Source organism: Helianthus annuus, chromosome 1 (genome assembly GCF_002127325.2).
Source record: "Helianthus annuus cultivar XRQ/B chromosome 1, HanXRQr2.0-SUNRISE, whole genome shotgun sequence".
NCBI classification, from domain to species: domain Eukaryota; kingdom Viridiplantae; phylum Streptophyta; class Magnoliopsida; order Asterales; family Asteraceae; genus Helianthus; species Helianthus annuus.
The window spans coordinates 129,286,282-129,309,834 of NC_035433.2; the positions used below are offsets into that span (position 1 = coordinate 129,286,282).

At 36.7% G+C, this 23,553-nt stretch overlaps 2 protein-coding genes across 2 annotated transcripts; one reads left to right on the forward strand and one right to left on the reverse strand.

The window, feature by feature from the left end:
- The first annotated feature begins 6,891 nt into the window (after positions 1 to 6,891).
- Positions 6,892 to 10,915, forward strand: LOC110877800 (probable pectate lyase 8). The gene is made up of 7 exons (XM_022126011.2): positions 6,892 to 7,121; positions 7,643 to 7,702; positions 8,098 to 8,169; positions 9,183 to 9,825; positions 9,905 to 10,008; positions 10,087 to 10,225; positions 10,322 to 10,915. The coding sequence occupies exons 1-7, from the start codon at positions 7,003 to 7,005 to the stop codon at positions 10,541 to 10,543; spliced, it is 1,359 nt and encodes a 452-aa protein (XP_021981703.1). The 5' UTR covers positions 6,892 to 7,002; the 3' UTR covers positions 10,544 to 10,915.
- A 2,328-nt stretch (positions 10,916 to 13,243) lies between these two features.
- Positions 13,244 to 17,038, reverse strand: LOC110877811 (inosine triphosphate pyrophosphatase). Its single transcript, XM_022126021.2, has 8 exons — positions 16,845 to 17,038; positions 16,696 to 16,760; positions 16,548 to 16,611; positions 16,452 to 16,461; positions 14,419 to 14,450; positions 14,217 to 14,329; positions 13,978 to 14,054; positions 13,244 to 13,497 (listed from the first exon to the last, which is right to left on the reverse strand). The coding sequence occupies exons 1-8, from the start codon at positions 16,984 to 16,986 to the stop codon at positions 13,389 to 13,391; spliced, it is 612 nt and encodes a 203-aa protein (XP_021981713.1). The 5' UTR covers positions 16,987 to 17,038; the 3' UTR covers positions 13,244 to 13,388.
- Positions 17,039 to 23,553: the final 6,515 nt, after the last annotated feature.

A 23,553-nucleotide genomic window follows, 5' to 3' on the forward strand; every position in this document is an offset into this window, starting at 1 on the left:
CAGATCCTATTCATATTAGCTCCCACGGTGATACCTAAATATTTGAATGGGAAGTCTCCAGCTAAACACCCAACCGAATTAGCCATCAACTCCACATCACTCCGATCCATCCCTATACCAAATAAGTTGGACTTCTTAACATTCATCTTTAAACCCGAACAAATATGGAAGCATCTTAAGACCCGAATAACGTTACACACATTTTCAACCGACCACTCGCCCATAATAATAGCATTATCAGCGTAGAAGAGATGAGAGACACAAGGCCCACCATTAGGAAGGTTGATCCCCTTCACAACCCCCAACCCTACCGCTTTCCCAACTAAAAAAGAAAGCGCCTCCATGACAACTAGAAAAAGAAAAGGAGACAACGGGTCCCCTTGCCTCATACCTTTAGAGCAAGGGAAATCGAACGTCGGGGAGCCATTCACAAGAACCGAAGCTCTAGCCGAAGATAAAATACCACGAACCCACATACACCATCTAGCCGGGAAACCTAACTGATCCAAAACTCCAATCAAAAAGTTCCAGTTCACGTTGTCGTAAGCCTTCTCGAAATCGATTTTAAGCACAAAAGCTTTGCTCTTACTTTTCTTCAACCAAGAGTGAATCTCGTTAACCACAAGAGGACCATCTAAGATAAATTTATCTTTCAAGAAGGCAGATTGAGACTCCGAAATCACCTTCCCAAGGGCAAACTTCATGCGATTAGCCAAAATCTTAGATATAACCTTATTAACAACCCCAACCAAGCTGATTGGCCTATAGTCTCCCAACCCACTAGGATCTTTACTTTTGGGAATAAGAGCAATAAATGAAGCCGCACAACCCCGATTAATACAACCCGTACGATGGAACTCCTCCAAAATTTTCACAAAGTCCGACTCGAATAACCTCCAAAAATGTTTAAGGAATCTGAAATTAAAGTCGTCAGGACCAGGGGCCTTATCCGCACCACACTCAAACACCGCCTTTTTAATTTCAACCTGACTAAATTCCTCAGTTAGAACTGCCCCGTCCTCGGCCGAGAGGGTCTTGCAATTATCCAAAAACATTTTTTATATTGTGGGTCTCGGGTGAGCATTGTAAGATGGCAATATTCCTTCAAAAACATTTTTTAAAACGTTCAAAAAATGTTCTCTCCTAATCTCTCCAATTTGGGAGGATGAATATATGATCATATTTGGTCATATTTTCTTCCCTTTTCCTTCCCCTCCCCCTGTTAAATGAAACTCGGGAACATGGTTTTTTATATTTTCATCTCTTTTCCCTCCCCTCCCCCTGTTAAATGAGTCTCGGGAACAGAGTGTTAGGTTGATGTGTCACCCCTTCGTTAAATAATCACTAACTCATTTTGTTTTTTAATCCTACGTTGCAAGGAACTTGTGAGGTGGACAGGCTACGTGGACTCACCATCATCTATCTCTGTAAACATAAATAAAAACCCTAAATCACTTGCCAGTTCAACCCAAACACAAATTGCAGAGAAAATCAATCGGAACTCCTACCACCACAACCACCTCCGTCAGGACCGTCACACACAACCCAACCGTCTCCGCCTCCTTTCAGATTGGAACGACGAACCCGAAAGAGAGAGAGATGGGAGAGAGGACATCACCGTTGCTAGCCAAGATTGAAGCACAATCTCACCGGAGATTTGGACCAAGCCGTCGCCGCCTCCCTTCAGGTCTGTTCTCGTTCGATGATAAAGAAGAACCGGAGATTTGGACTTGAGAAGCCATGGTATGTTCTCGTTTCAGATCTAGGAGACGAAGCCGCCGTCGTCCCTATTTCAGATCTGACATTCATTTGGTTGTGGGTTGGAGGGTGATGGCTGAAGGTGGTTGTTGGTGGTGGCTGGAGAGGTAGAGAGAGAAGAAAAGTTGGATTTGGCGGCTGCGGTTAGGGTTTTGAGGGTGGATAAGATGTTTTTGAAGGGGAGGCGTGTGATGGTGGTGTCGTCGTCGGAGTCAAAGTCTGCTCGTCGGCGTTTTCCCATTTTTTTCTATGTTCTGTGTGAAGTGAGTAATATTTATGTTGATAGTTTATGGTCTTAGGAGTGAAGATGGTGGAGATGTGTGTGGCTGTTGAGTGGATGAAGTTGGAGATGTTGTTTAGGTGGTGGTGGTGGTTGTGGTGACGGTGGTCAGTTGTGGTGGTCATCGGAAAGCTTTGTTGTTGTCGCCGGTGAGTTAGAGAGATTAGGTTTTATAAAGTGACTATACTGTGTTTATATATATTTATATTAATTATAATTAAAAAAAGCCACATCACCTTGTCACATCAGATAAAAAGCCACATCAGCAAAATAAACAAACAGAGTTAGTGTTTGGTTAACGTCGGGGTGACAGGTACACCAAAGTGTTAAGTAGAGGGTGGTGGGAGCCAACTTGAAAGTTGGGCGTGGTATTAACCAATTTTGCATAGTTTAAGATGATACAGTCCATTTCCCCTTTCTATAATCTTAAATAGTACCCAACAACAACTTTTAATTTAGAATTTGAGTAAATTATATGGATGGTAAGGTCAAATTTTTTTTTTTTGTTTTAAGTTTTCACAAACTATTATTTCGGTTCTAACTTTTTACTCATTCATAACCATTCTGGTTCATGGAATGAATGTAAAATCTTATTGTTAACTTTATGTAAATTTATCATTTTATCCTTATTATAAGAAAAAAAAAAAACACCAAAACTGAATAACACCTAAATATTAAAAAAAAAAGTTGAAACAAAACTTATTTGATTGCTTAGAACTTCCAACGACCAACCCCCTAAAGGATTGTTTCACCAAACCACCCACACAACAAAAGAAAACAACCCATTGTAACCAAATCCAGGAGTCTAACCCTATGTATCTCTCACTCTAATGATCCGCCATGGATTTTGCCAAACCCATTTTTCGGTCACATCCACAGACGACTAAACATCAAACCCATCTTCCAACAACCTCGAAGACCACTTCATACCCGTTGGAAGATCCATCATCCAACCATGTTTTAAAGTTTGGAATGTAGGCTGTCAATGACAAATTTTGATGAAAAGGTTCGATGTGAGAGTCAAAGCCTTAATCAATGCTGAGATTCATGACTAGTGGTAATTTAGGTCATCGAAAAAACGAGAAAATTTGTCATAAAAGAAAGGGGAGGGTGGTTGGTAATATATTTTTTTAACTAAAATACTAAATGATAAATAGTCATTTTAAAAAACTTAAGGGGCAAAGTGGTTACTTTGAAAAGTTGAAACAAAAAGTGAAAATTTTAGCTCATAATTCATAAATGTAATTTACTCATAGAATTTATATGAACCATCAGTCAATCAAGGACTTACAAAAATCTCCCATGTTACAATAATTTCTAAACCTAAAAGTAACTAGCATATATTAAATAAAAATTAAAATGCCAACGGAGCATTTGAAAAAAAAAAGTAGTAGCAAAGTGAAAACCCCTCAAAATTCCCATTGGAGCCCCTTTACGCTACATTGCCCTTACGCCACCATTGTGGTCATTGAATCCGAAAAATAGATGATTAGATGTGACAATGATAGCTTATTGAACAAGTAATATGTGATGACTGATAATCAATGTTGATGTTAGATGTAAATAAACTCCATGCAATATGGCGATTTTGGATTAGCAATGATCGAGTACTATGATGTAGTACGATTAATTACACGACCCATGATGGATCCATCTGATCATTCATTGCTTGAAAAACGTTGACTTGATATATAAACTTCTTACCATACATAAGGGTGAACGGGCGGTAGAGTGAACTCCATGTGGTGAAGGAGTTTGCCACAAGTGGATCCGCCGCCAACACCCAAATTCCATGCGGTGAACTCCAAAATCGGTAAGTTCGGTAAGTTGTTACCGCTTGCGGGAAGAGGAGAGAGGGGGTAGTGGTGGGCCCCACTCTCTTTCATTTTTTTTAAATGGTTTCCGTGAAATCACTCCTTGTGATTAAGGATAAGAGGGAAGTTGGAGAGGGGAATTGACATGACAAAAGATCATTAGTGAGAATTTACTCTCATGAGGACTGCACTCCTTTTACCCTAATATCCATGATTCAAATATATATACAATTATGGCCATGTTAACCATTCAATTTGCTTAAATAGCTCCTAAGGATGATTTAAGGGGGAGTAAAATAAAGTAAAGGCTTTAGACCTGCTTCTATAAGGCCCAAAATTCTAAGAGAAAAAAAGTTTATATGTGTACACAAAAATAGGATTAGGATCAAATACAAAGGATCCTTATTGTAAGAAGTGTAAGAAGGATTTATAAAGTGACAAGTGTCCAATAACCTAAAAAAACCCACTACACAAAAAATAAAATAAAATAAACATCCACCAAAAACCTAAACCCCCCTCCCCCATCACCCACCTTTTTTTTTACGGGGGTGGGGGGTGGGGGTTTAGGTTTTTGGGTGGGGGTGGGTGTTTAGTTTTTTTAGATTTTTTTTTAGGTTTTGGGGGGGGGGGTTAGGTTTTTAAAGGGTTTTTTTTGTGAGGTATAGTTTTTTTTTTTTTTTGCCCGGGGAGGGGGGGGGGGTTTAGGTTTTTGGGTGGTGGTGGGGTGGGGTGGGGGTGGGTGTTTAGGTTTTGGGTGGCGTTGTAGTAGGGCTGTAAACGAACCGAACGAACACGAACAAGGCCTTGTTCGTGTTCGTTCGTTAAGGAAATAAATGTGTTCACGAACGGTTCATGAACACTTACCAAACGGGATTTTATGTTCGTGTTCGTTCATTAAGGAAATGAGCGTGTTCGCGAACGGTTCATGAACACAAACGAACACAAATAAATTTGGCGAACGCGACGAAGGATAAAGATAGATGGCCCAGAGAGTAGCACTCGAACTTGAATCCCTTATTGTGGAACGGAGGTCGATTGTATTCGCGGATGTAAATAATGAGAAATGAAAGGGAAATGATGCATAAATAAGGTGAAAGTGGGTTGCCTAGTTTAACTGTTAGGGAGATAAAATAAATAAAAGTTTAATAATATAAAAAGTACAAATAAAATATAAGAAAGTACAAAGATCTTTAATTAAACACAAACATACGAACATAAACGAACGCAAATCAACGAATGTTCATCAACACGTTCACGAACACGTTCACGAACACCTTACCGAACGTTCACGAACACAATCGAACGAACGAGACCTATGTTCATGTTTGTTCATTTAAGTAACCGAACGAAATTTCTTGTTCATGTTCGTTTGTTTATTAAACGAACGAACATAAACGAACTTCCCCCCGAACGGTTCACGAACTGTTCGCTGAACGTTCGGTTTGTTTACAGCCCTACGTTGTAGTGTGTTTAGTTTAGGTTATTGGACACTTGTCACTCTATAAATCCTTCTTACACTTCTTACAACTAGAAGTTTTTGTAGAATAACTTAACCCCACCAAAATGATAATTGAATTATAAGAATGAAACAATTTTTGTGACAAAAAGACCTTTGTATTCAAAATTCGCTTTGAGCCCTCAATAAACTTGAGAGAGCCCTGATTATAACCCCTTGATTGAATATTCAACCTATTGATTCACAAAAGTGTTCATTCTCAGTAAAAATACATATATAGTGATTGAATCATATACAAACTTTATTTTGTGTAAAAACAAAATAAAAGATATTTGTTACACCTATGTTATAAAATAGTAATTAAAAATCTCTATATTCTTGGATTCTACACTTTGATGGGTGTATTTTTATTCATGTAATATCATGAAACATAAACATTATACATAAAATAAAACAAATTATTGACCTTTTACTCTTTTTTTTTTTGGGCAAACAAAAAATTAAGGGCGTGTGAAATGTAAAGTGAGCCTGAAAAATCCATCAATGATGGAGGCCGATTAATGTTGGGACCGGCTGGCAACCGATTATGGATCAAAATCATTTTAAAAAATTCATTACAGATTCTTGTTCCAAAAAAATATAAATTTTCATTATCGCAAGGTTTGTTACAAATATGCTTTAATTTTTAATGCGATGTAGGAATATATGAGTCCTTTCAAAAGAAACATATAAACAAAATATTAAGTTATGTTAACATTGCATAATAAGAAAGTTCTCGTGACTTAAAAAAAAAGTTATGTTAATAATATATTCATGTATTAAATTAAATTAAATTAAATTTTACTTAGATTTCGTTAACCCATATGAAAATGTGTGCATGTTAAAAAAAATCTTTAACATAAGTATAAAAATATTTAACATTTAACCGTTTGCCTTGTTCTTTTTAATGAGATCAGAACGTTAATAATATCCCAGCATCGATTTATTGAAAATATTTTATAAATATTTTTCAAATATTATCACTTGTTAAAGATTTTTTTTAAATATATATGTTACTTAAACGTAAATATATTTAAAAACAATAGCTCTTTAAAATAAATATCACACCCTATAGCTAATAGTGTCTTCCATTAAAAGTTTTTAAAACACAATTTTCTTTTTTATGAACTTAAAACATATTATATTTATCACGATAAATAGTTCACATTTTAAAGATATACAACTACAAACTAGATTATTTATAAGCTCCCACTATTCCTATATCTTATTCTCATACGAGAAGAAATTTGTGAATATTAACCCTCTTATTTATATTTTTTATAGTTATATATAATAACTTGTTTTCATTATAATGAAGCTTCTTATATTGAAAATATAATAAAAAGTTTATAAAAAACGCGTTTTCTTTTTCATTGTATAGATTATTTGCCATTACGAAAATATAATAAAAAGCTATATAAACTCAAGAAATAATTGTACATTTTAACGATGGAGAAAAAGCAAGCCACGTGGGTGCCGGTGAGTTAACGGGAATAAACATTTAACGGCCGTTAACTTTTAACAACTTCTGCTTCAAGTCTATAAATCGACTGCTTCTCTGACTTCCCGCTTCCTCCATCCCCACATTGTCAGACTCTGCACCGGAAAAACGCACAAACACACACACACACACACTGCGTGACTGGAGGCTGACAATGGCGGTACCTAACAAACTGTTCGCACTAACTTCATTTCTGCTTCTCATGCTGCTGCTTGCGACGGTGGTCGCCGCCGCCGTCGCCGTCGTGCACAAAAACGACGCCTCAAATCCTAGGTATCGGTTTCTGTTTACGAATAGTTACTGTTTCTTCGTTTTTGTTGAACTTACGGTGCGGAATTGCTAGTTTTAGGTCGGTTTGTGTAAGTTTTTATGAAAAATGTTGCAAATGAACGCGTATATAGTGAAATTTGACGTTTCTGAGCTAATTTCAGCTCGATTTTGTGAATTCGCAACGTATGTTTTCGATTTTTATGAGAAATGTTGCGAAACGAACGCATAACTGGTGAAATTTGACGTTTCTGAGCTGGATTTAGATCGAAGTTGCAGATTGTTGCTTTTTGTTAGATGTTAATTGCTAATTTCAGCTCGATTTTGTGTATTTGCAATGTATATTTTCTGTTTTTATGAAAAATATTGCAAAAATGAGCGCAAATCTGGTGAAATTTGACATTTCAGAGCTGATTTAGGTCGAGTTTGCAGATTTTTTTCTTTCGTTAGATGTGCTCATTAGGCTCAGAGTTGTTATTTAGATAAATAAGAAGCTTATATTCGAATGAAATGAATATATTATACAGCACTGCGGAAACGGAGAAGATGCAGAAACAGAGCATCTACAACTCATCAATGGAAGCAAGGTAAAAACAATCAACACTGACTCACTGAGTCGACTCGGTTTCCTGCTTTAAATGTACTGGTTATGCACTTTTTAACTCATGAACACACCTCAAACGAAACAAAATCACAACCGTTGAGATTCCAAATTTCTAGATCTGGACGGTTTATTTTCGTTGTTAATCTCGGATTCCTCTTATTCATTGAATCATTAGTTCATACCCTATTGCATTTCTCTTTGTTCAGATTCGGATAACCGTTTTCAGTTTGTTTTTTTTTTTTTTTTTTACTTTTCACTTTTTGACGGTTATAACTGTAGAAAAGTAACACCATTGTATTTCTCTCTCACACACTAAGAACACACACATCCTCATTGTTTTTGTTTTCAAAATATACATTGAGTTTTCTGTTAATGCAGATTAAAGGAGATTGAAGCTTTGAATGACAATGCTGTTCAAGATCCTGAAGAGATCGTCTCCCTCGTTGAAATGTAAGGATCTCTATGTATTAATCTGTTTACAAACGTGTAGAAATTTAGTGATCATTGGGATAAATGAATTTCTTTTTAAAATAATAAAATCACAACAAATTAGCCCGGATTCACTCGACAACATTATTAAGAATATTTAAAATTGGTTTTTAGTGACATGGGGATAGCAGCAGACCTAAGCAAATGATTTGAAGAATTGTCTTACTATTTTCGGCGTCACACATTACAAGATCTTTTGCTTAATTATATTATTTATCAGAAAAATAAAAAAAATAATTATTTGTTGGTAATGCTTAACTTATGGTAATGAAATACGTGTACAACATTTTTATATTTGTGTATCATGAGAAATGTTATCACATATAGATATAATTTTTTTAATGACAAGTTAAAAAGATTCACATATTTCATTGCTACCTAAGGTGAATAGGTGAAAACTTGTGTGACATGATTACCGGCATATATTAAGTTTATTTAAAGATAATAATTTTTATTTTTGTTATTTTCTGAAATACGTTTTTATTGGTTTTACCTATTTCCTAACCATATTTCTTTTATTGGGTATATATTGTTTAAACCAACCACTACTTTACCCCTTTGTCAAATTTGCCATAACAGAGGAATCAACCCATGTGACCCTACTCTTTATAAACTGTCTACATAACTTTACACATGGTTTGCTGATTGATTTTGACGTCTTTACAACCGGAGCTCCGAATAATATTACCCTTGCTCCGGTTAAACTTTAGTGTGTGTGTGTTAACAACTGATTTTACTTTTATCTATTAATCTATTTCCCAAGATATTCGTTTCGTATGCTATATGCATTCCTCCATGTGAAATTGTTTTCATTTAAGTTATCCAAAATCTCCAATAATTTGGCATGTGACACACCATTCCCCCATGTGCTTCTAAATAGTGATGGCACAGTGATAAAACATGTTTAAAAATCTTGACAAAAATCTATATAGTTATAAAAGTTATATTATTTTAACACTAATGATGTTGTTTAGGAGCATGAGGAACAATACTGAGAGGAGGAAGCTAGGGTATTTCTCATGTGGGACCGGTAACCCTATCGATGACTGTTGGCGATGCGACCCGAATTGGCATCGCAACCGTAAGCGCCTTGCCAATTGCGGTATTGGGTTCGGGCGGAACGCGATAGGAGGCCGTGACGGTCGGTTTTACGTGGTGACTGATTCCCGAGACGATGACCCAGTCAACCCGCGACCTGGCACCCTGCGTCACGCTGTCATACAAACCGCTCCACTCTGGATCGTGTTCAAACGTGACATGGTGATCCAACTAAAGCAAGAACTTATCATGAACAGTTTTAAAACCATCGATGCGCGTGGAGTAAACGTCCACATAGCTAATGGAGCTTGCTTAACTCTTCAGTTCATTACTAATGTTATTATCCATGGTTTACATATTCATGACTGTAAGCCCACCGGTAACGCGCTGGTTAGAAGCTCACCATCCCACTACGGTTGGAGATCAATGGCTGATGGTGATGCCATTTCAATATTCGGCTCGAGCCATATTTGGATCGACCACAACTCTCTTTCTAACTGTGCCGATGGACTCGTTGACGCAGTCATGGGCTCAACCGCTATCACCATTTCCAACAACCACTTTGCTCATCACAACGAGGTCCGTAAATTTTATATATAATTTTTTTATAAAACTAGTCTACAGTTAAAGAGTTGTAATAATTAGTTTTGTAAAACAGGTGATGTTATTGGGCCATAGTGACTCGTACGTAAGAGACAAGATGATGCAAGTGACTATTGCGTATAACCATTTTGGTAAAGGTTTAATTCAGAGAATGCCAAGGTATTAATACCAAATGACCTATTTAATTCACTGTTTGTATACAATGAGAATTTGATCTGACACGTGTCAATTTTGCAGATGTAGACACGGGTATTTCCATGTAGTGAACAATGACTACACTCATTGGGAGATGTATGCCATTGGTGGAAGTGCAAACCCCACAATCAACAGTCAAGGAAACAGATATCTTGCACCTGTTAATCCTTTTGCAAAAGAGGTATCATACTCTACTCTAGTTCTATGTAACACTTAGTTTTTATGGGGTGTTTGGATGTTAATTTTGGAATGGGAATGGGAATGGGTATGGGTATAGGTTACAAAGAGGGTGAATACAGATGCAAGTAAATGGCATGGATGGAACTGGAGGTCAGAAGGTGATTTACTTCTCAACGGGGCGTATTTCACCCCATCGGGGGCTGGTGCATCGGCAAGCTACGCCAGAGCCTCGAGTTTAGGGGCGAAATCGTCTAACATGGTTGCTTCCATTACTGCCAATGCTGGTGTTCTTAGCTGTCGTAGGGGTCGCCAATGCTAGCCTCTTGTCATTTCTTTTTTTTTTTTTTTTTTTTTTTTTTTATGTTTTTAGTGTGTTGGTTTCACTTTCCACATATCTGTCCGTTTTGATCCATTTCCGTTGCCATATTACGGGCAAGTTTACGAGGAGTGTGTTTTATTCACACACTCCTTTCGTCACCATGTTGTTGTGTGTCGTGCAACCTCGGCCAAGACCGAAGTGTTGTTCACAGTGTGGTTTGTGTTTTAGATCTAACTAGCCACTAGGTATATTGGTTTTAGGTCACAAAATTGGATTTCTTCGGCTTTCTTTTTATTTTTTCAAGTGTAATTTTGGGTTCTTGAGTCAGATACAAGTTGTAATGTCGAAGCTACTTGGTTCACTAAATGGAAAGACAGGTTTTACTTTTTATGATTTGGAATTTAGAGACGCGCTCAATACAAAAGCAGTTTTTAAGCAGTGAACTGCGAGAACCATATAAATAATTAATTATTCGTAGTGTATGAAAGAAATTACCTATACTGAGACATAAATGGAATCCGCTAAAACCCCGTATCATATATCACATTTAAAATTTAGAGCATTATATATAGAAACTATTGCCAAGTAAATAGAGGGGAAAAACATAAGCATTACAAAATGATGGAAGCGTTGGCTTGTCGTGTGCCAAGACAAGAATCGTCTTGTTCCAGCTTTTCCTCTTTGAAACAGAGGTTGGTGTGGTCATGATTTTGGTTTCTTGAATAATCATGTCTTCTTTACTACCACCAAAAGGGTTCAAACACTTCTATTAATTTATATATTATTACTTTTTTTTTGTCAAAACTTGTAATGATCTTGTCTCAAAAACATTAAAGAGCATTGGATCCTCCTTCCAGGTTTTGTAATTTAAATAGTAGCCACTTTAATACTTTATAGTACAAAGTTCTCCCTCCAAAAATCTGAGTGGGTCAACAAGAATTTTAACCCCAAACTGTTTTTACATGTTATTCTACTTGTCGGTGAGACTTGTATATCCAGCCAATTCTCCGCATAGATCTTGAAAAGAAACTTGAAAGTACTATTATTTTAAAACAATTGTACATGAGTGTTTGGTATTTCGAATATGTGAAGTCAATTAGTTTTAGATCGAGTTTCAAGGTATGAGAATCACAACTCAATTTTTAACCATCTAACCTATAAAGGGGGATCTCCAATACATTAGCGAAATCAGCGAACCGAACAAGTTTACATAATCAAGCACTCCTGCCAATGGTTGTAAAAATCCCAACTACCCTCCGATTAGTCGCTGATTAATCGCTAGTCCTAGGTTCACCGAGTAATTTTTATCTAATCGGTCGATTAATCAGTAGGCGGTCAACAGTGGTCAAATACACTCCTAATTGGTCAAAAATCGGTGATAGTTTAGCGATTCCGGCCAAATTCTTGACCAAACCCTGTAAATTCCGGCAATTAATCCTATATACTTGAAAGTATGTGTCAAATAAGGTGTTAAAACATGTCAACTTAAAAAATACATAAAAATGTGTGTATATACATATAAAATCCCAATCCGATAATCGGTATCTCACCGGCTGACCGGCGCCAAGTGATTCTTACAACCTTGCTCTTGCCTCGACAGGCATTATATTTAAGAAAAAGCCATCCCTAAATTGGTGTGCAAGGAAAATTCCAATACCAATTCCTAAATCCGTAGTCATTTTTGGCAACAAACCAAACACCATATGATAATAGACTGCTCACATGAATTTCCAATGGGGTGTTACTATGAATGAAATAAGGTGTGGCCCTCCATGTGAAGTTTCTCATGATTTAGGCCTTCTGACTTTAGGGTGTTTACATTTAACATATAAACAGTCCATCTGCCCCATTGAACAACTCACTCATGCACAAGGTACTAGTCGAACTGATCCAGATGCCAATCACAACCAGTGGCGGATTTAAAAAAATCTTTACAAGGGCAACGTTTCATATAAAAAGGGATAACGAAATCGAAAAAACGTCAAAATTTTCCAAAATTTATACTACCGTACCGCCGGAGCGTCAAGGGGTAGCGGGGGCTACCCCTAGTAACATGCTAGGTCCGCCCTTGATCACAACCACAAATGTGGCTCAAAATGTGACTCTAAAGACTAGTACAACACAGTTAATTTTAGTCCTTTGGGTGCCTAGAAGATATAGACAAAGTTGCAACTTTGTCCAGCCAATGTACAACTCACCAATGATAAGGTGCCAAATGAGTCACACCAAAACCGGGGTGTCGGTGGTATATAATTATGACAATATAATAATATATATTAAGCTATATATAAATATAATAAATAATAAGTCAAGCTCGACTTTGTAAAATTAGTCACATTTGTAAAAATTACACACGAGCCAAGCTCAAGGTTAGTCTAGCTCAGGTCCGGCTCGGCTCTTCAAAGACTGTTGCATGTTTCTTTTTACTAACGGCAATTTCAACTTAGGTTATCCTTTGATTCTAACAGCTCGATTACAAGAAACTAAAAACACTAGCTACGACATCGAAAGTATTCAAAATGTATAAAAAACCTCATGGTGTTATTTCAGTTTTCACACACACGATTAATATTGTAATAATACGGTTATCTTATTATATATAAAGCATCAAGGGTTTTTTTTTTTTTTTTTTTTTTTTTTTAAATTTTTTTTTTTTTTTTTTTTTTTTTGAAATTTAAGAAAAGAGAAGGCAAAGTCAGGTGTTTCCAAAGTAACATATTAAAATCTTTCAACTTCAGGTAATGCAAATTGATAAGAGACACCCACAAACTACCATCTAGAGTTACAATGTTAAATGTAGAATATGAATCCAAAATGAGATACACCGATCGATATAACTTCTGACTTATATATCGAACACATACCCGGCCTCTGCAAAGTGGGATTTTACCAATGCAAGAGCTCTTGAGCGATGAGATATCTTATTCTTTTCTTCCTTGGGCATTTCAGCATAACTGAAACAACAAACGGCATAATATTAATTCAATATTCGGTCATATGATCAATAATTATGCATGCAAGCAGAAATATCATGGGATTAGAGGTGGCAATATGCCCAAGTAAAGCAAGCTGGCTAACGGGTCAAAACAGGCTCTAGTTCAAATGGACCTTTTTTAGTATGGGTCAAAAGTCGTAACAGTCCATGCCATGTTTCCTGCAAACAACTTCGTACATTTTTTAAAAATTTATAAACGATATACGTGTTAATTATGCTTGCAAAAACTGTATTATTACATGAAATTATCTATATCTATAAACAAAAACAATTTAGGAGGTTGTACGCATTACAAATAGAGTCAGAGTGTCTTTCAACTTATTTGACATGTTTGAAATGACAAAAACAACAGAAACCAACCCGTTGATAAGTAAATTGGTCAATATTGCCAACTCCAATGAAGATTATACTTTAAAAATAAACACAGATACGGGATTACGTTTGTTCGTAGCCATCAGGTTGGAAGACGGGATCCCATCCAAAGTCGTTCGGTCCTCTTGCAGGAACAATCTTCCCCTAAAAGAGTACAAAAGTGCGTTAAATTATGTAAAATACGAATCAAGTGACAACACCTACAAGGACCATTCATAAATATACGTAAATCGCATTTCAAACCACAAAAGATCAATTAAAACTGTCTAATACCGTAAAACACAACATGAATAAAATTAACCGTACCGGGGTCTTTCCCACAAATGTAAGGGGTTCAGAATCCGGCCCTATAGCAAGAGAAAATATACAGAGAGCATACGCAGATTTATCTTCATAAGCCATCAACATATTGTTTAGACCTACAAAAGCGATTAAAGTATATAGCAAACATGATATTAATAGAGCTCAAGAATGAGATTTAATTTGGAATAAAAGTTAGTTCAAGTACCTTCGTGACCAAGCTTTTGGAGAAACCATTTGCTATGGATCGGCCGTAACACCAGCAACAAAGTATAAACGTTAATGAAAGAATGGTCCAAATTTGATCAAAATCTAGAGATTTTGTATAAATACATAAAAAATCACTTATCTTAACAAAAATCTTAAATATATAATTTTCATAATTACTTTAATCTTCTAATGATGAATGATGAGTCCTTCTAAATAGCATGTAAATTGTGAAGGATGATAGTTCAAAACGCCGCGAGAAAACAAATTACCAACGACCCAAAAAATGTAAAAGCCAAAGGTACAATAATTATTGTCTTAGTAAGTCAAAACTCTAAATGCCTTGGTCGTAGGAAATTAAAAAAAACAAACCAAGTAACATAATATTACATCCATAGTTATTAAAGGCGTTAGGCGCACTCAAGGCGCATAGGTCTCGCCTATGGCCTAGGCGCAAGGCGCAAAAAAAGCGCGGGCCTGAGAAAAAAAAAAGCGCACAACAAAAAAACTTAAAATATTTTTATATAATAGAAAGTTAATACTATTCTTCAAATAAAATAAAACTAAAGCTATTATATAACATTTTATATCGTCTATTTAGTACCCAAAGTTATAAATGCTTGTTTATAAGTGTAGAAAAATAGTTTTCGTTAGATAAAAGTAGGAAATCTAGCTGGAATCTTGCCAGAATTTAAAGAATTTGGCTAGAAACTCTCTAGAATCTAGGAATCTCACTGGAATATGCGCATGAACCATCACTTGGAGAATTAAAGCGCAATTGCCTTGACTTAAGGCGCAATCGCCTCGCCTTGCTAGGAAATTGGGCCTAGGCGCAAGAGGCGTTGGCTTTTAATAACTATGATTACATCAATAATCTACTTTAAGAAGTAACTGGATTGTAGGTTAACATAATTGATCATTTATTACATCATTGTTTGGTTAGTGCTTGTTATTTATCATTATAGTTCTCTTGTTTATCCATCCATTAGGGTTGGCTCAAATTGTGATTTTGTTCATTTTTTTAGAATCTTAGCGACATATTTCTAGGGACATCAAGCAATCAAGAGCAAAGAAATCTAGAGTATTTAGGGAACTTTCATTTATTAAACGTAACTAGTTATTTATTAAAGTCTTTTGGTTTTCTTTGGATGTTTTAGTTGTTGAACCTTACGGAGTTATTCATGGATTATTTATTCTTTTCTTCAACTATTCAAAGCATTTCTCTCGTTCCAAAAACATTCCAACCTTTACCTTAGCAATTGCATAATGGGTAAGGTGATCAGGGGCGTAGGTTAGAAGGGGGCGGGGGGGCGCCCGACCCCCCGAACTTTTCGCTTAGTAGTGTTATGTATGTAGCTTTTATATAGAATTTTTTGGGTATATACGTTTTCGACCCCCCGGTTCTATATAGAAATAGGTCCCGGAGCCAAGAGCCCAAGGTTAGATGTAAAGGTACTTGCCTCACGTACGTGAAAGAGAAAGAACACAGAATCTCACTCTATGTTGTCAAAAGCACACAAGGCACGCGCCTAGGCGCAGAAGCGCAGTGCGGCACAGCAAATGGGTTGCGCAAGAAAGGCGCAGATTCAGGCCAAAAGTTGTCTAAAACCCCTAAATAAGCCTGAAGTCAACCTAAAACATCCTAAACTATCCGTTAAAAGCCTAAACCCTAAAAATGGTATTTTATACTATGCACCTGGTTTAAAAAACCCAAGCGCCTAGGCTCCGGACTCGGCCCATGTGCCTTGGGCTTTTGACAACATAGATCACACTATGTGCTTTGGTTTTCTATCAATCTACACGCGCCTCCGTCTGAATGCTTCAAGGCTCATAGCCTCATGTACAGATCTCATCCCTTCGCCTTGGCACGCTTTTTACAACACAGAATTGGTCAAACCCAAAAAAATCTCAACTACATAATCGATGGGATTATGATTTATGTCTTAACGCTTTTATAAACGACAGGAAGCCATAAAACATCTCACCTTAAGAAGAACCAAAACAAATAAACAAGTGCAGCCAATGGAGACTTACATGTAAGGCCCTGCAAACAAACAAAACAACAAATGATATTTTATCAGTTAATTGATCTTCAGATCAACTCTAATAATTTGAATGTATGTAACTAACCAGGGAGTCCCTTAAGAGCATTAAAACAAAGACAAGTGTCCTCAACCAGCACTGGCCCTTTCACCTACAAACACACACACATTCCATATTATAAAAACTAAAACTTTGATGAATAATTATTAATAGAAATTATAGAATAAGAGTGGACCTGATTAGCAGCCAAACGAGCTTTCTCTTTGGCAATATCTTCTGGGTCGCCTTGCAATTCCGGCACTGTTATCAATCAACCATAACATAAACAAAAAATGTTGGGTTGGGTTGGGTTGGGTGATGATTATAAGTGAACAATATACGTACAGTCGAGTTTAAGGGACTGAAAGGGGATTGATTGCCCTAAAATAACTTTAACTTCTTCGAGCTTTTTGGCGTTTCCGGTCACGAAAGTCACCGGAGGTAACTTCACCAGTCCACTCCCCGCCACCACACGCGCCGCAGCCATTTTCCGGTCACCCTACAGCCCTTTACAATTGACGATTTCTCAGAGAAAGAGTCGGTCCCGAAAGCTTCTTTTGATTGCAAATTATGGGCCTAAAATTCTGAACTGCTTGTTTAGGCTAAGCCCATAATGTACTGGGTCAAGGTCGCATAAACATGTTGGCATATTGAGTCCAAAATTGCATTATAGATTTATAGGAATTAAATAACTCAAAGTGTTTATTTATAAAAAAAGAGGGGGGGGGGGGGGGGTCTATTAATTTATATAGTTAATTCAGATTTTGTTATCTTTCAACAAATGGACTTCAATAACAAAATAATCAATTGGTTTTCTAAATGTTCACCATGAACATGTGCTACTACTTACACAGAGGGTCAAATCAATTAAAAAGCTGATTTTCTCTAACTAGGATAAAAATGAATCTTATAATCTTCCATTTTTTAAATCAATGGTTAAGATAAAAATATAGGAAAAAAAAGATGGGTGTAAGACTATTTTTGTAATAGCAGACTTTCTCTCTACACATGCAAGACATATGCATATTCCTCTTATTTTTTTAAACATTCATAACTTTTTCATACAACATTATTTTTACAAAGAAAATTGCACTATTAAATCAAACATCTTTTTATCTTTAACTTGAGCACCATATTGCTATATAAATATAAGATCTAAAAAAACCAAAAAAATGCCCTAGATTCCTATGTTGTATAACATTTTTGTGCTACATTTTTGGGGTATTGGATTTTAATAATCCTAAGTTTCACTAATTGGCCGGTAATAATCCCAACTTCAAAAATTGCATACAACAGTCCCAACTTGTAAGATTTTGGCCACCAATGATCCTTGTCTAACTGGGTTATAACCTTGTTGGGCTGGTGACCTGCAACTTATTCCGGCGACCCGTTTTACCTCTGAAACCACCAAATGAGACCACCACCAATCATCCCCGACCTCCTGTAATCTTCTCCGCTTCTCAAAAGTTTAAAATTTCCACCATCTACGCAACTCCGGTGACCTGCAACTTATTCCGACGACCTTCTTTACCCCTGAAACCACCAAAGGAGACCACCACTTGTCATCTCCAACCTCTAGTGACCTTCTCCGCCGCTCAAAACTTCAAAAAACTAACTGGGTTATAACCCAGTTAGACAAAGATCATTGGTGGCTAAAATCTTATAAGTTGGGACTGTTGTAGGCAATTTTTGAAGTTGGGATTATTACCGGCCAATCAGTGAAACTTGGGATTATTAAAATCCAATACCCCTACATTTTTTTGTGTTAAATTTTTTATACTGATTTTTTGTGCTATATTTTTTGAGCTGGGTTTATTTTGTGCTTTATTTTTTGTACTGGATTTTTTTTTTTTTTTTGCTAATATTTTTGTACTAAATTTCTATGCTAATATTTTTTGTACAATTTATTTTGAGAAAACAAAAGGGTGGTAGTTTGCGTTTTAGGATCAAAATACTCTTTCATTCTATCTATAAGGAGTGTCACATGTTATCTCCACAATCATTTTTATGCTACTTAACCCCTACTTACACTTAAAGAAATATGTCTGTTAGACCATGCGTAGTCATTGAGGTGAATAATGCCCCACCTTAGGGCGTTTTGCGCCATGTGGCAGCCCAGTCAGCAATGGAGCATTATTGGGTGTTTTTACAAAAGGGGTGTAGTGGGGCATTATGTTTGTAATAAAATAAAATAAAAAAAACATTTAAAAAATCTTATTGGCAAAAAAAGGAAGCTCAAATATGATTGGCCAAGAAAAAGCCCCACCAGCATGATTTATAACACGCCATAACAAAAAAATCGCCAAACACGCCCATACGTAGTGGCCCTTTGGCGTGATTGGGCAATATTGAGCACAAAAAACCCCTTTTAGGCATCCATTACGGGTGGTCTTATAATGTATCCATAGGATGCTTGCACATCATCCCTTGCACCTGATAAAAACTACGTCGGTAAAATTGTTTTTTATGTTCCATATAAGCCTTACACTATATAATATATATTTTCATCATTTTACATATAATTTAAAAGAACTTCATAAAAACTTTTTTTTGATAAGCTGTAACTCAAAAATATCATTCTCATTATAAATTATTAAGATAAAGATTTTAAAATAAATAATGTTTTACTCGGCCAGGTAGACGACGGTTTAGGGCCAAAAACCTAAGGAAACACAAAATTTCTAAATTTTATATTAAAAAAGCTGTATATTTAGTTTTAACTAGCCAATATTTTGTAATATTTGGATATAAAACCATTTTCTAAGACCCAAAATTTAAACCCAAATTAAATAACTAATAGTAAAATGACTCACTTAATTTTAAAAGGTTCAAACTTCAAACAATCAAACACAAATTAAGTATTATGGGTTTTTACTTTTTTTTATCTCGTCAGGGGGCTCAAATTTTTTTAACATTCTTGAATATAGAGCTAATGTTTTTGTTTTATGATATTAATCTATTTAAAAATTACAATAAATCAATTTTAACTTAAACCAATTTTTTTAGAGATAATATGATATTGACACGTGACATTCTTTGGAATCATTTAGTAAAAAATTACAATAAATCAATTTTAACTTAAACCAATTTTTTGAGAGATTATATGATATTGACACATGACTTTCTTTGGAACCATTTAGTATAATAACGATTAGGATTAAGATTATTATGAGCTTGAATATATTGATGCATGACATTCTTTAGAATCATTTATGTAGGATCGGTTCGTGACCCAAACGAGTCGTTCAGAGAAGTTTTAATCTGTTTCAGAGGCGGAAACTATGAAACAGACTTCGAAACAGCTTGCAAATCACTTTAAACTTCTATCTGATTGATATAACACTGATTACAATCACAGGATAAACCGGCAGCACCACGGTATCCAAATTCTCAAAACATTACAACTGATTTCGCTTGAATGACCTATTTATAGAGTTGGGATTCCGCTTGACCATGCTTCAAGCGGAATAAGAATTGTTGTGATTCCGCTTGAAAGTGACAAATGTCATTTCAAGTGAAATTACTTCCTTCAAGCAAAATCACCTTTAAATCACACTTAAATCTCCTATTTTCTCGAACAATGTGCCCTGATCTAACACTCTAGTACAAGACTCGATACAAGACGAAGTCGACATATGTATGCACCAACAGACTCCCCCCCAGATGTTGACGAGTTTTCAGTGTCGAGTCTTCTCATCTTCAATCTTTATCAGTCTTTGGGTTTAACTCTTTCAATCAGCACCAACATGCTCCCTTCGATCTAATCTTTCTCTCGAATGACTTCAGACTCCCCCTTTCGATGTGCTAGCATCATCAGCTTCAGGATCATAATCTGGTTCTCATTATACTCAGGTATCGAAACCTGGCTCTCTTCAATCACAAGCTTCTCAGGATCGATTAACCCAGCTCTTACTCAAACCTGCACAGTCTCTTCCATAAACATAAGTTCCATAAATTTTAACAATTTAATATTAAGATGTATGCACCAACACAGACTCTCCTATTCAAAACAACTAGAATATCTGTGACCACTTGCAGAAGAATATTCAAACATTTTTAGATTTAAACAGACTCCCCCTCACAAAATAGTCATCATGTTTAGCACTTGGAATTTTGAAAATCAGCTTTTCAATATCAGCTGTCGAAAATCTTTTTAAATTTTACAAAATTTATGCTAAAACACACTGAAAATCTTTTTGGATTTTTGAGTTTAACTGAAATGCAGTAAAGAAAATATTTACAGACAATATTTTTGTGAGTTTGTGTAAGAGGATCATATCAGTTTATGAGACAAATCATCAACACCGTTAAGCTTCATTTCATTTTAAGTTCTAAACAATTCACTTAGATTGTCAGTATACTGGTCCACTTAAATTTTCACAAAAGTTTAACTATTTCGAGATACGATATTAATGTTTTAATGACTTAAACTTATCCACGTGTCCCACCACTTGAATATACTCCCGTATCCAGATCCCAATATTCAGTCTTACAGGTGAGTATACCTAGATGATATATGTAAGGGGTTAGGTGCGAAACCCTGAGAGCTCAGGTCAGAACTTCCGTTCAGCAGAGAGATGATGGTTCGACTTTTGGTGTGTCCCCTTTAGAGGATCTTTTCTTCAACAACACATGATTAGTATTTTTCAATGTTTCATCATTTTTTTATGCTGAGGGCGACGCTATATTTCAAGCAATTTCAGAAAGTATTGTACGGGGACTAGGCCATTGCTTCCGCAAAATCAGAAGTCCCGGAATAATACCCCAGATATCACTGAGTATAAAGACCTAGTATCTCAGAAAGAGGGACCTTTTAAACAAGATTTCAGGGGTTACCCATATATCCAAGAAATGTTACCCACGAGATAAGCAAGTTTGAATTTAGGTTTATATCTCGTCACAATCTACTAAATGTGCAAAAGCCTACTTGCATATCATCAGTGAGACCGTTTATCACATTTTAACTATCCAATTCTTTAGCATGTTGTGATAGTCCACTGATGTACTATCATTTCCTCTTTTGTACAACAAAACTCATTTTGAATTTTATCATGTTTTTGGATTTTTCAAATTTTCTAATGTTTTTGGATTTTCTGAAATTTCTTACTCCCCCTAAAATGCAAACACATTTAAAGAAATTTGAAAACAAACTATACAAAAAATATGACAACTGATATCGAATCGCTTCAATTCGCCATCCACTTGGCATAAACAATCAGAACTCCCCTTTTCAACAAACTATTTTCCCATTTAGATTTCAAAACACTTAAGTTTGTTTTAATCAAAATGGTTTTTATGAGCTGGATTTAGATCGAAGTTGCAAAACACTTAAATAATTACCTACGCAGAGGTTTATAGAGAAACAAGTCCACGCAGGGACCAATACAAGATAGATGTCCGCGCAGGGACTAAAAGATAAGTCCACGTAGGGACTGAAATACGATAAATGTCCACGCAGGGACTAAATTGTAATAGTAATACAACAATACATCAGGAGACTAATGATCTCGTTTCTTCCTCCCTTTTAGCAGGTTCACTAGTCCCTTGAGAAATCCACGATTACTCTTTCGTTTTTGTTCGAAGTCTCGTTCCACACGATTTAAACGGTGGAGTATTGCTTCTTGCTCCGGTGGAGAAAAACGTGGCTGCTGCGACGGTTGTTGAACCGGAGCCTAGGAGGTATTAGATACCCATGAGCTGAGTAATCTGGTCTCCAAGAGGTTCCATGAAGAGCATTGTAATTAGCCACTACCACATATGGATCGGCATCATAATTATAGTTGTAGTGCGTGTGAGTCGGCTGCTCAAACAGATTGTACGCCGTGGAAGCGTCGTACGCTGGTATCGGATTGTCATATCCGAATGGTGGCGGAGGTGGTGCAACTGGTGTAGAATTCACCTCTGCAGGGTGACCAGAAGGTTCCCCTAAATGTGGTTCTTCTTCAGGTACTGACGGAAAGTGACTAGCACTCGAGTGGCGGGGAGCGCTGAAATGGAATTCCCCTCCTCGGGTAGACATCCGTGCGCCTGATCTTCTACGCCTTGGCGGATCTGGAATTACTGGTTGAACCGGTGGCGGCGGCGGTGGCGTGACTGCCACGAACCGCGAATCCTCAGAAGGATCTTGTTGTTGCTGTTGCTGATGTTGTGATGTCTGATGGGAGGGCGTAAAGTACCACTCATGCTGGTTGAATAACGCCTGGAAGCTATCTAGTCCTTGATAAGGTGTACCATGAAAAGAAGATCCATCAGAGATCTCGATAGGGTGCGTGGGAGTACCGCGCGCAGGCTCTATGGGATCCGTATCCTCGTCCATATCTTCTGCATTATCCTCGGAGAAGTGATCTCCTGGCCCCAACGGGTTAAAGCCCGCTGGTTCTTGAATATAGTCAGCCGGGTTGAACTGACCCTGGAAGTAAGGAGTAGGATTGCCAAAGGCACGGTGCGATACCGAACGCTGGAGAGGTATATAGGAAGGTTGAGGGTTATTGGGGTTATTTTCCGAATCTGGTCCAAATGAATGACGGTATGAGGGTGTTGAGCTATGCGAGGTAGAATGTCTCGCAGGCTCAAAGAGGTTTCTTCTTCGTCTCTGTGGTTCTTCACTCCTTGTACTGGAAGGAGCCTGCATGTTCGAAGGTCCAGCCTCGTGATCATTGTGAGTAATGATCGTCCCCTTTCCTCTTCCTCCTCTTCCTCGTCTGATTGCAGGTGGCATATTCCTGCTTTCAAAACTTTAAATAACAATAAACAATAAAAAGACAAACTGGAATAACAAATTCGAATTTGTCCTATGTTCTTTTCTAGACTCAAGTATGTACAATTGTGTAACTGAGATTAAACACAAAGGCTAGTGTTTAATTCACTCAGTGTTGGCTCTGATACCAACCTGTCACACCCCGATTTCCATGTGTCTCACCGGTGGGCCCGGTGGGGGATTATCATGACGTAGTTGGCAACAAAATAGTCAAACCACACAATTATATGAATGCACAGCGGAAGCATAAAGATAAATATATTTCAACATTTATTGTAATATCGAAGTATCACCATT

Coding starts and splice junctions, on each gene's coding strand:
- LOC110877800 (XM_022126011.2), top strand. CDS start 7,003: ATGGCGGTACCTAACAAACTGTTCGCACTAACTTCATTTCTGCTTCTC. Junction 7,703..8,097: donor AACTCATCAATGGAAGCAAG/GTAAAAACAATC, acceptor CTGTTAATGCAG/ATTAAAGGAGATTGAAGCTT. Junction 8,170..9,182: donor ATCGTCTCCCTCGTTGAAAT/GTAAGGATCTCT, acceptor GATGTTGTTTAG/GAGCATGAGGAACAATACTG.
- LOC110877811 (XM_022126021.2), bottom strand. CDS start 16,986: ATGGCTGCGGCGCGTGTGGTGGCGGGGAGTGGACTGGTGAAGTTACCT. Junction 16,761..16,844: donor TCAGTCCCTTAAACTCGACT/GTACGTATATTG, acceptor GATTGATAACAG/TGCCGGAATTGCAAGGCGAC. Junction 13,498..13,977: donor CCTGATGGCTACGAACAAAC/GTAATCCCGTAT, acceptor TTGTTGTTTCAG/TTATGCTGAAATGCCCAAGG.